Below are 12842 nucleotides of genomic sequence, written 5' to 3' on the forward strand. Positions count from 1 at the left end.
AAGTAGCAATACCACAGTGTAAAAAGTGTAAAACTCCTGCAATCAAAATGTTACTTAAGACTTTAAGTAAAAGCACATAAGAAATTGGCATCAAAATGTACTTCAAGTGCTAAAAGTACTGTTTATATAGAAAAACACTTCACATTGATGTACATCATATTACTGGTCATTGGTGCATTACTGTGTACATCACATTTAATGTTGCAGCTGGTAAAGGTGGAGCTCATTTTAACTCCCTTACATTGCTGTAATTGGAATTATTGCTGGGCTTGCCAATTTCCCACCAGGGATAAAAAAAAAAAAACTCTCTTAATATTATATTGTATTTTGTTTTATTAATCTGATTCTGAAACATATCTTAAAAAAAAAATCAAACCGTAGTAGATATTTGCCTACTAAATATAGTGAAGTAGCAGAAGATGAAAATACTACCGTTATTTCAAAATTGTACACAAGTACAGTACTTGAGTAAATGTGTTTAGTTACTTCAAACCTCTGGATGGCTCTGGCTCTGATCATAGTTCCACCTGAAAGTGACAAATGATGCTGAACTACCTGCAGGCATGCACGGCACCTTAGAAATACAAAGGAAACATACGCCACCTGGTTGTCTCAGGTGAAATAGTCCCAAGGTGTTGGCTAGATCAAATTCCACAGGTGAGACAGTCATAAGGCTGCAGTAAATGGCCTTTTCAGTGATCATCTTCTTTTACTAATTAAATACTTTAATTTGGGCTCATTGTGACATTACTTATTAGACTTTTTAAATATACAGAGACTATCATGTAGGCAGTGTGAAGATATTTGCGATGCTCCAAATCTTTTGAAATCATCTAGCCCCACCTTCTTGGGTTGGTCCTGAGGTGAGCTGGCTATAAAGTGTTGCTGACACAAACCGTAGGTGAGACGGGATTCAGTGCTCTGCAGGGTACGACAGCAAAGAGGGACATAATTGGATCACTTTCAAAGCAATCGATACCTTGACGCGCGCAAGTTACGGACTATACGTGGACAGCATATTGGACAGACCTTATATAGAACCAACATAGACAATCACAAAGCATGAAGTTGGAGGTGTTGTGCGGGAACCACTATGGCATGAAACATTTCGAGATGCCCAGCGATGCAGAGAGGGGTTCCTTTCCCGTTTCTGCTGAAGAGGAGCTGGGGTCGGATGGGGACTGCGTGGCGCACAGCCCCACACCTGCTATTCCGTGCGGCAGCACCAAGTCAAAACCGTACACACGGAGAGCCAAACCTCCATTCTCATATATCGCCCTCATTGCCATGGCTATCCGGGACTCCTCGTCTGGACGTCTGACTTTGGCGGAAATAAACGAGTATCTGATGAAAAAGTTTCCGTTCTTCAGAGGCAGCTACACCGGCTGGAGGAACTCGGTTCGACACAACTTGTCTCTAAATGACTGCTTTCTCAAAGTGCTCCGAGACCCGTCCCGACCTTGGGGAAAGGACAATTACTGGATGCTCAATCCTCACAGCGAATACACGTTTGCTGACGGGGTGTTCCGGCGCAGAAGAAAGCGCATCAACAAAAAGTTCAACAAGGAACAAGAGGTGTCCGAGCAGGTAGTGCAGCCCCAAAGCACGCCGCAGTCTGCGGCCGCCACCAAGCCTGATTCTTGTGCCAAGTTCACTAGCTCATTTGCTATAGATAGCATCCTCAGCCAGCCTTTCCAGAGAGACTCAAACAAAGAACATTCACCTCTCCTGCTTCCCTTCACCTGGCCATGCTACGCTGAGGTCATGACGCATCATTCAAACACACCTCCCTCACTTCCATATGTTAAAGGACCCTGCTATTTGGACTCCTGTGCTGCTGCGCATGTGCCAAACGCCTATGGACTGTTTTCACCGACAGTCTTGCAATTTCAAAAATAAATTCGGACTCATTTTATATTTGATGATTAATAATCATCAATATGCACTGATGAGCGGAACCAAGGGAGGGAATAGAACAAATGACAGGAGTTTTATGGGAATACATTGTATTTGACTTTATTGTGGAGACATGGTATTACACTTACTTATTTGGTCATTTCCCTTTTAAAACATTATCAGGTTTGATATGTTATAGCCGACACAATTTTCTTCTGTAAATGTTACTGAACTATGTCGTTTGTCCAACAAACATGTTAAAATATGCACTTTAACAGTTTGTGTCTCGTTCTTAAAAAGGCTCTTTGCAAAGAAATAAAAAACTAATGCTGATCTGTGTTTTCAATTGTCACACAACATGAATTACAAAGCACTCATAATGGTTACTGTGGGGCCAGACTGACACCTGCTTGATTCATTAACACCTGTTAAGTGTCTGAGGTGTTTACTGGGGCATGTGACTGTGACTCCACCCCACAGGAGCGCTCTGCCACACGGGCCTCCTTTACACACCTGCCTCCTTGAATAGAAATTCTCTCTCTGCTTTTCCAGTTTAGGAGGCACCACAGTGAATGTCACACTGACGACTCGCATGTTGACATTTGGCACGTGTTTTTCGCCGGATGCCCTTCCTGGCGCAACCCTGACTCGAACCCGGGACGCAGCGGGGAGAGCGCTGCGCCTTAACCACTAGCCTGAATATAACCTTAAATTTAGCATCCTTTGCAGGCTAAGATTTTCCTAAATATGAGAGATATCTTTTTTTTTTATTAATAAGGAAGAACATAAATCACCTCCCTTTTCTACCTGAAAAAAATACTGTCAGGCATGTATATGCCCCGAGTGCAATAGTTGTAAAAATAATAATAAGGCAGCTTATGTAATAATAATAATAATAATAATAATAATAAGGCAGCTTATAGTAAACTTATCAGTTTTCCTCTATTGTTTAAACTGCAAAAACTGCCTTATAAGTAACTGGTATTTACTTCTCAGCGTTTATGTTTAGTGTCTGGCCATACAAATACAGTAGCTGTCGCCTCAGTCAGAGCGCATGCGCAGCAAAGAGTTGCATCTGAGCGAACTGAAGTTGAATTCACAATAAGAAGAAGTGTATTCCAAACAGGTCTATTCTTCTAAAGCTAGAAGATGCAGCGGGGTTGCAGATTTGATGTTATTGATATTCTTGGTAGATTGTGTTTGCTAATGTGTGGGAATTATACTTAATGTGTTAAAGTTGCTCTAAATTGACCCCAGGCACAGGAAATGTCACACAATAATAACAACTCATAAGAATTTATTTCAATGCTTCAATCGGCCAATCAGTCTTGTCGTATGACTTTATAATCGATTTACTTCTCCAGGGATGTAAAAGCTCAAAGAGGAAAACGGACGCTTCTGCGCTGTGTATGTTATGTTGGCACACGACAGAAAAAGTATTCTTTCCCTCTTTCTCAGAGCCCTAACTCTGAACAGATCCCAAACCTGCCAGGTTTCATTCTCCTGTACACGTTCACAACATAAAACTATTAGTAGGTATCAGCTAGTGGAAGTAATTTCTCAAAACTATGTAGGTCTGTCGTGCCACATGTGGACATGAGATGTTTTGGAAAGTGAATCGTGGGAGGAGATTTGTCTCCACTGCGCCGCGTCGCGTCCGGCGTCTGGATGCTGGCCAGAGAGGGAGGGAGTATAGGTCCTGGCGACTTCTTGGAGGGATTTGGAGGATAGAAGAGCAGAGAGAGATTTAAGAATTGATAGGCGATCGAGTTGCGTTTGGCAGGGTGGATGTGCACAAGCAAAGTCACGGAGTTTCTCCCCCCCTCTGTTATGGGATTATTGCCAGCAATGGACAGAGAGAGGAAGGAGCAACAGCGGCCGGTGTTCTGTGATTTTCACGGTTATAAAAGCACGGAGCAGAAGTATTTAATTATCGCATCAGACAATATTTAACAACGTCTCAAATAGGTTGGTTATCCAAATATTATAAAGCCTTCACAGGACGGATCCAAAAAAAAAAAAATCGCAACCATGACGACTGAGGGCTCCCAGCAGCATTTGGATCTATGTAGTCCAGCGGCCAGTGCTCTGAATGCAGCTCTGCTGGGCGCACAGCCATTGATGGAGAGAGCGCACGCTACACCAACTCAAGGAAAAAAGGGAAACTCTGGCTTGAGACGCCCTGAAAAACCCCCTTACTCATACATTGCCCTTATTGTGATGGCAATTCAAAGCTCACCGACTAAAAGACTTACTTTGAGTGAGATCTATCAGTTCCTACAGGCTCGCTTCCCTTTCTTCAGGGGATCATATCAGGGGTGGAAAAACTCTGTGAGACACAACCTGTCTCTGAACGAGTGTTTTATAAAGCTGCCAAAAGGTCTAGGCAGACCTGGCAAAGGGCATTACTGGACCATCGACCCGGGTAGCGAGTTCATGTTCGAGGAGGGCTCCTTTCGCCGCAGACCTAGGGGGTTCCGCAGGAAATGCCAAGCTCTGAAACCAATGTACAGGATGATGAATGGTATCGGCTTTGGGGCCCTGCCTCAAAACTTTGATTTCCAAACACCTTCGGGCTCATTAGCATGTCACAACAGCTATAATATGGACTTGATGGGGAATACAGTGCCAGGTGGCTTCGATGGACTCGGAGGGGGGCATCATGTCCCACACATGTCAGCAGGCTCCGGGTCATCGTACATGGCTGCCTGTCAGGTGGCCTCTAACGCGGACTATTGCCCGGACAGCAGCAGTAGTGCGCTGCAGTCCTCCCCAGCGATGGTAGGCACTTTGGACTGTCACTCACACTGGAGTTCACCTGGTGTACCTTCCTACATCAAACAGCAGACTCTGGCATCAGGCAGTCCCCCTTCTGCCCTGCACACGGGGATGCCACCTTACTCTGTGGATCAGGGCTATCTGCACCATAATGCACGAGATTCTTCTGACATTTCAGGTAGAACCTCAAATGCATAAGTATAAATATTTTCTAATTACTGTTTTCACAGCTGAAGAATCATAAAAACGCTACATGGCTAACATTAAAAGGCACTGAGGTATCAGAAACATAAATCGTGTTTTGTGTGCATAAAATAGTATTTTTTCATGTTTCAGGCATCACGTGCATTAAACAATATACAAATCTACTGAAATTCACAATGCAATTTTTTATTATGTTGCAATGGATGACTAAAAAAATACATATACAAATCCTTATTTACTAAAATATTAATCAGCTGCCCACACTTTACGGAAATGTAAAGCACAAACAATGTGCACTAATTGATCAAAATGTACTGTCGCATAACATCTATATAGCTTTGACCCTGTTTTTCACACATTCAGTTTTTATCATTTATCATATAATCGTGTGCAGTTTTATGTGCCTTAGTGTGTAATTGAATTTCTTACAATTTGTATTGTCGGTGCTTCCAAAAACATACAAACAAACATACAAACCTCTTCATACTTTACATTCTATCCTGTGCTTTCTGTTCACACATATATATACATACATACATACATGCATACATACATGCATACATACATGCATACATATACATATACATATACATATATATATACATATACATATATATATATATATAAAGGCCCTTAACACGAGTTAGAATCGGACAATGATCAGGATATTTCCAGGATATAAGCTTTTGACTTCGTCTGGGAGATCTACCTCCTGGCAAAGGGCTGCTGGGCACCTGTACCAAAAAGGCCTTATTACATAGTATGTGCAGACTTGATAAACTGTAGCCCATTATCTATTACTAAATACAAAGCATAAACATTAACTCAAAGGTTGTTCTCACAAATGACTCTTAATTGGTCTAAGACGCATATTAATAGGCTAAACGATTATTTTTCATTAAGTCATTTTATGCCACCTAAATTGACTTTATTAGGGGTGCTTTATTAAAAAATGCCAAACAAATATGACCTATAGGATAAACGCATATTAATTTTTGTTGTGTGGCATTTGTAATAAAATAATAAACATTAGAGAAAAACATTCAAATAGAGCTTCATTTAAAAAAAGAAGAATAATAATATTTGACCTTGTCTCCTGTTTGTTTACAGTGGGACTGCCTCGATATTCCGGCCATTCAGCTCCTGTGTGTGACAGGAAAGACTTCGTCCTGAACCTAAACGGACTCACTTCCCTCCATCCAAGCTCCGGAGGATCTTACTATCAGCTTCATCACCAGAGCATCTATCGGGATGTAAAGCCATGTGTCATGTGACAAAAGAAGAGGCAAACGACCTCCACGGACAAAACTGTCAAGTACTTTTCATCTCTTTCCATCTTCAAACGGAGTTATTGTAACCAACCTTTTAAAGACGCAAAGACGATTTGATTTTCTCCAAACGCATATGAATAAACACTATCTACATATTTACTCAAACAAATGCATGGCACAGGTACCTGAATTATTCTTTATTCATGGACTTGTTGATTTCCTGCACAAGCCATTAAAGAGACTTATTTTGAAAGGAAAATCCGAAAGTGTTCGTTTTAGGAAACGTGTTTCTTTTGACAAGTTTTGTACAGAATCAGTTTTTAGATCAGCACTTTTTAGGTTTGTCGTTTTCTTCTAAAAAACATTATTATTATTATTGTTATTATGCATTCTAAATGGTGCTGTTTGGGGCATCATCGGAGAATTTATTTGATCAGAGCAAAGCCTTTAATAAATAGCCTATTCATGTTTCAAAACGTGTTTTGGTTTAATATTCAGTGTTATTTACTCTGATCACACAGTTAATGGGATTAAACAACTTTAAATGATTTACAAGAACGTAATCTTGCTTTATTGTTCAAACGTCATAATCATCATTTGTATTTCTTCCTTCCTAACTGCAATATAATAATTGGTTTTAAATTAGTAATAACAAAAAGAAACAAGATTTCGTCAATATATAATTATTATAAAAATACAAAAGAAGAACTAAGTCAGAGATAAGAACTGCTTGTTGCTTGTTTTTATGTGACTGTACCGCCACCTTGTGGTGACTGAACGGTTCAAACAACAAAATGTCAAGCTCTGTCCTCCTGAGACCCGGGATTCATATTTGTCCTCTGAGGAGGGCATGAAGCCGTGGCCTTTATTTCATACACAATGTTTGCAGTCTGCTTGTGTCCTGATGTTCTGGAAAGAGGACAGAAAGAGGACTTTCTATTAATGTCACGCAAATTGGTGTGTGGCCAGCAGATCACATGTTCAGTCTTTTAAAAATGGAAGCAAGCACCTTTTTTCTTCTGGGTCTCAGGAGGCTAAAAGAATTACATGCACACGTTTTATGGATGAATGTACAGACAAAGAATTCCTAAACACACATATGGACACATAAAATTGATATAAAAAGTCCAGTGAACCATTTAAAATGGTTTTAAGATTGTCTAGGCCTTAAATGTCACACCCTTAAGATTATTTTGTGTTTAGTCTTTAGATAATGACAGCGGAAGCCCAGTCATGTAAATGCATTGATGTGATCATGCTGTGTGCAGTGTAATGTATAAACATCTGCTGGCAGGAGTCTTGAGCATCTTTATTTCCCTGTTAATGACATTAACAGAAGCTAAGTCAGGAGTTCCCCAATCCATTCAATGAAAAGAGACTGGAGGTGTAGGTTTGAGCTACTTGAACCTGAAAAACGCACAAACATTTGGAGTTTACTATTCATAAGAATCATCTGTTGATGTGAACTAACTGTGCATCACCACAAGAGAGATCCCAGACGACCCTAGGTCAAGAATTGTTGGTTTGCATTAAGTTGAAATCATTTAGAGGAGCTTAGATCTTCATCAGTCCACAATCAGACAGACTGTCTATAAATGGAAACGAGTTTTAGTTTCGTGGATACTCTCCCTAGAAGTTGGCATCCAGCTGAAGGCTTAAAGCAAATCACTGGAGCTGGTTAATATCTCTGCTCATAAGTTTACTATACACAATTCACGGTGCATGATTGCATGGAGTATGAGAAGAAGCCACTGCTCTCCAAAACAAAAGAAAGAAAGAAAGAAAGATCACTGCCTCCCTGAAGCATTTTGAGAGTCCACAGTCTTACTGGGAAAATGTTGTGGACTGATGAAACTATGGTTGAATTGTTTGGGAAGAACAAGTAGTATGGCACTTAAAACTGATTGAACACCAACATGAAAACGCCACCCTCACGGTGAAGTACACTGGAGAACGCGTCATGATATGGGCTGCTTTGGTGCCTCTGGACCCGGACAGCTTTGTCATCATCAGTGGGGAATGAATTCCCAAATGTATCCAGGTATCTCGCAGGATAATGTCAGGGTCCCTGTCTACCAGCGGGAGATCGGTAGAAATTGGGTGATGCACAGAAAAGTGACGCTAAACATCCGGAGGGAGGCAAACAGGCAGCACAACCTAGCGCCAGGCACAGGTTCAGACCACCCTGGGCCTTCATCCCATAATTCAGTTCCTATAAAAGGGCAAGCAGTCAAAACTGACTACCACCAACCATCTTCCTACATATAGCCTCATATAAATCAATAAAAAAAAAATAGCACGTACGCACACAATTAAAGAAAACATCGTTGCGAATGCATCAACAAGCGCACTTCACTGCAGCAGGGCTGCACATTTTCTAACTCCACCTAACCTAATGTAAACATACAAGCATGTGCTGCTACATATGCTGTAATTTGCGACTCACAATCAGCAGCTAGAAAACGATGACTTACTCACCTATTGCAACGACATTCTGCTGTTTTTGTCTGTGCAATGTTCTCCTGGATGTGCCTTGGTGACATTTCTTGGCTTTACAATTTTCAAATCTGTGAAAGTCCTGCTCCATGGTAATGAAGGGGTGACAGCTTTGTTGCTAGCCAGGGTGTCGTCTTTTCTCTTTAGCTAATCTTTGCCCGCACTTGCTGACGACGCACAAATAATCCAGTTTATTCTGTTCAGAGACTTCATATTCCAAATCTCTCGTCTCCTTTCTCCTTGAACATCCCTCTTGAATTTGTATGTTTGTGCCAGGGGTAGCCAACCCTGCTCCTTCAGTGCCTCTGCCCTGCCACTGCCGATTACCTGGATCAGGTGTGTTCGCTCAATCAGAAGCTGGAAGATACCACCTTAAGTGAAGTGTGGAAAGACAACGTGAGTTGGTATCTTCCAGCTTCTGATTGAGCGAACGCACCTGAGTGGGTAAGGCGTGGATAGTTGGAAAACAAACAGGGCAGTGGCCTTCGAGGTTTGCCCATCCCTGGTTTGTGGCATTAGGAATCAACTCACTAAACGTTTTGAATTCCTACATTAGTGAATGCTGGGAGGGTATGTTTGATTTATGTAACTCTGTGTGCTCCGTGGGTGGTGCAAATGCAGCCTATGAGGAAATGACTTCCATCTTAATGGTAGCACATAATTAGTCCTTCAATTGACGTGGCATTGCTGTACATTGTTGATTTATATTATTTGAATATTCACGTTGCCCCAAGGGACCGCCTGGGCCCCCCAGATGGTGTGCGGCCGTACACACCTGACGCTCCACCCCTGAAGGAAGGTCCAACCACTTATTGACGTCAAGGCTTCAATTATTGCTTCCCCCAGCACTGTGAATGTATGTTTTCAATAAAGACACGAAAGGTTGTAATTTTTTGTGTGTTACTGGTTTAAGTGCATGTGTTTTTCTTTACTTGTGACTTAGATGAAGACCAGATCATAGTTTATGACCAATAAATTTTATAGAAAAACAAACAGGAAATTAAAGGGGTTAACATACTTTTCATGCCAATGCATATAGATATTATGTCAACATTTACTACAGAGTTCAATGATCAACACAAACATTTAAGAATGAAGCCATTAGGTCTCATATGACATGAGTTTATAAGAATTGGTTTATGTTTCTGCATGCTGTCCATGGTGCTCATGAAAATAATGAATATATGTTAGCCTATCTGCGATCAGTGATGGATATATCTTAAAATAAATTTGCAACAAACATTGTCATGATCATTCATTCTGGCAGACACTAGCGCCGCTGTATTCTAGGAACTTAACAATCGTGTGAAAAACACAAAATATTCAACACATTTCACACTTACATGCACCAAGTATATGACATACTATTAACTTTGTTCTGAGTAGTGCATCTCAGTATTTAAGGCCATGGATTCCCTTTATGTCACGGTCCCAGGCTTGCAGTGATTGTAGTACTAAGATAAACCAGGAGGTGGCAGCAGAGTCTCATAAATGTTCTGCATGACTGCTTTAACAAAGGATGGTAAAACCTGAACCTTCTGCGCGCCAGAGGGAGGCACAGTCATAGTTATAATGAACCTGTGATTGAGCCCTCTGTCTTTCTCTCGTTCTCATTCTATTCAAAAACAACAGCATGTTTCCATATGTTAAACTCAGTATTCTGAGATAATAATGAAAATAAAATGTATGGCACCGTGTTACTCAATTACGCATAAAAATCGGCATTATCTAATTATTGCATGCTTTTATTACTTGATTATTTGTTATGATCTCGGCTGATCTCAGCTGTAAGAAAAAGAAACATCTACCTATTGAAGGGCAAGACGCAGCGAGTTGACAAATGAACAAATAACCCAAAATAAATGCTAAAAATAAAATAACACTAAGTTAAATATCAGCGTAAATACTATTAAAGCAGGTAGATGTATTGTGATAGTAGCGGCGTCCCCTTTACACTTTAACTCCATGGGTAGCCCATGACAATGTTTGGCCTGCTGTTTTGTTGATTTATTTATTTATATAATCTGGTCCACTTGTTTCTCGTTTTCAGTCATGGATCACTTAAACAATTAAGAGTTAAGGAGGATTGGGTGGGCAGGCTGTGGTATTAAGTGAAAGGCCCGTAGTGAACTGTGTAAACAGCCCGGGGCGGTGGAAAAAGTTCATGCCCGGGTCCATGTAAAGAGAAACCGGCGCAGCACCAGCCACTCCACGGACATTTAATGAAAGAGGATTACAGCGATACTGGGACTGTAACTTCGCTTCCCAGCGACCACTAACAATTTCATTCAGTCGGCTTTGACAGAAGGTCTTCAGGGTCGGCTTATTGGACTTTTTTTTCTAGCTTGAGCCAAAATGTCTTTTATTTTTCTGATTTACCCTCCGAATCTCCGATTTACAGCTCATTACACTGCGTAATGTGCCACAGATTGCTATAAAACTCTCTAAATACTTGATACGCGAGAGTTATACCTGTGTGTGAAGAAAAGAACATTTATGCCTGTGAATAAGTGTAAAAAAAATAATAAAAATGTAGTCCAATTTGTTTAGTCAGGGGCTAGATTGACCCCAGACAGCACAAGATAACAGATATTCAGACATTTTGATGAAAAGCTCCACATGTAAGGTGTCATGGTCGTTCCCATTTGGTTCCCTGTTCTTAATAAACTCTCACACCTCTGGCCACTCAGCACAAACCGTCTTTAGTTCCAGGTGCAGGCTAATGAGATCGCACTTAACCGCCTGCTGATGCCAGGCCCTGTCCTGCTTTGATCTCACACTCATCTGCAGCGGCTGTTGAACCTTTCAACTAAATGGACGTTAAAACGCCATTTGGTTTATCTTACTGGTGTTCATGTGCTTTATTCATATAAAAAAATAAATCAAAGCGGAAATACGGTGTAGTTCATTAAATTCTTATTAACAGCGACCAGAGCAACAACATGCCAAAGACATTCACTGCATTCCATGCGCAAAAAATGTATTTTTTAGGGGAATATCTGAATTAATTGAATGTTTCTAGTAATGCACTTATTCGTGTAAAGCTGAAAATTTGCTCATTTGTGTCTGTTTTCTCCAAACAACTACATGTCTCATCAAGGATTTTTTTTTTTGCCATGTGTAGGAATATGAACTTCATTATCTGACTGTGTGCATAAGAACTGCTCTGCCACTTCTGGGAGTTACCCACACCACCTTTCGTTTTTCTAATAGCTCTGAGTGTGGCCAGGAGCTTTCTACTCTCTCTGCACAGCCTGACTTCCCATTGGACGACCCGTGAACTTTTTGGGGAGGAGCTCAACTGCAGCAAAAAGGAGGAAAGAATTTAACTAAAGTCCTGTGTGGTGACGGATGCCCAAAATTCAGAACTTTTTCAGTGTGCGTTTCATAGAGACACAGAAATGGGGGCGGCTTAAACACTGCTGAGCTCCAGCACGTTGTACTGTTGTTAAGACTTTCCTGTCTTTTGCTTTTTAAGTGAGAAGTGAGCAAGTGTGATTAGAGCGCCCCAGCCTTTAGAAGGGGGAGAAGTGGAGCTCTCCGTCTGCGTATTTGGAGCTTTATTTTCGCCGGATCAAAGTGAAGACATGCAGGCGCGCTACTCCGTTTCCAGTCCCAACTCACTGGGCGTCGTGCCGTACATCAGCAGCGACCCGAGCTACTACCGGGCCGCAGCCGGTGGGGGATACACGGGGATGGCAGCACCTATGAACATGTACTCTCATGCGGCTCATGAGCAATACCCTGCCAGCATGGCCCGGGCGTATGGACCGTACACCCCACAACCTCAGCCCAAGGATATGGTCAAACCCCCCTATAGCTACATTGCGCTCATCACTATGGCTATCCAAAACTCACCTGACAAGAAGGTGACCCTAAATGGGATTTACCAGTTTATCATGGAACGGTTTCCATTTTACCGAGACAACAAGCAGGGCTGGCAGAATAGCATCAGACACAATTTGTCTCTGAATGAGTGTTTTGTCAAAGTGCCCCGTGATGACAAAAAGCCCGGTAAAGGCAGCTACTGGACCCTGGATCCGGACTCTTACAATATGTTTGAAAACGGGAGCTTCTTGAGGAGGAGACGGCGGTTCAAAAAGAAGGACGCGCTGAAAGAGAAAGAAGAGCAGCTGCAGAAGGAGATGCCGCCGAGGCAGGAAGGCCGGGAGCAGGAGCGGCCGGGGGAGAGGTCCC

The 12842-nt window shown here is 41.7% G+C and overlaps 3 protein-coding genes across 3 annotated transcripts in view; all 3 read left to right on the forward strand.

Annotated features, from left to right (window-relative positions):
* Nucleotides 1–814: 814 nt before the first annotated feature.
* Nucleotides 815–2191, forward strand: foxq1a (forkhead box Q1a). The gene has a single exon (XM_020595649.1). It carries the CDS (start codon nt 1063–1065, stop codon nt 1897–1899), a length of 837 nt encoding a protein of 278 aa, XP_020451305.1. The 5' UTR covers nt 815–1062; the 3' UTR covers nt 1900–2191.
* A 1397-nt stretch (nt 2192–3588) lies between these two features.
* On the forward strand, nt 3589–6485 carry foxf2a (forkhead box F2a). The gene is made up of 2 exons (XM_020595648.1): nt 3589–4852; nt 5989–6485. Exons 1-2 carry the CDS (start codon nt 3928–3930, stop codon nt 6150–6152), a joined length of 1089 nt encoding a protein of 362 aa, XP_020451304.1. The 5' UTR covers nt 3589–3927; the 3' UTR covers nt 6153–6485.
* A 5514-nt stretch (nt 6486–11999) lies between these two features.
* The window catches only part of foxc1a (forkhead box C1a), a 2113-nt gene continuing 1270 nt past the window's right edge, over nt 12000–12842 (forward strand). The window contains 2 exon segments of the mRNA XM_020595798.1: nt 12000–12840; nt 12842. The exon segment at nt 12842 is cut by the window's right edge and continues 1270 nt beyond it. Of these exon segments, the coding sequence (XP_020451454.1) occupies nt 12233–12840; nt 12842 (609 nt within the window). The 5' untranslated portion in view covers nt 12000–12232.

The sequence above is a fragment of the Monopterus albus genome, unplaced genomic scaffold, assembly GCF_001952655.1.
Source record: "Monopterus albus unplaced genomic scaffold, M_albus_1.0 scaffold28.1, whole genome shotgun sequence".
Taxonomy (NCBI): Eukaryota; Metazoa; Chordata; class Actinopteri; order Synbranchiformes; family Synbranchidae; genus Monopterus; species Monopterus albus.

What these genes read in the sequence shown, in the direction of transcription:
- foxq1a (XM_020595649.1), top strand. Translation starts at nt 1,063, where the DNA reads ATGAAGTTGGAGGTGTTGTGCGGGAACCACTATGGCATGAAACATTTC.
- foxf2a (XM_020595648.1), top strand. Translation starts at nt 3,928, where the DNA reads ATGACGACTGAGGGCTCCCAGCAGCATTTGGATCTATGTAGTCCAGCG. An exon ending in AGATTCTTCTGACATTTCAG is followed by an intron (nt 4,853 to 5,988) that starts GTAGAACCTCAA and finishes GTTTGTTTACAG; the next exon opens with TGGGACTGCCTCGATATTCC.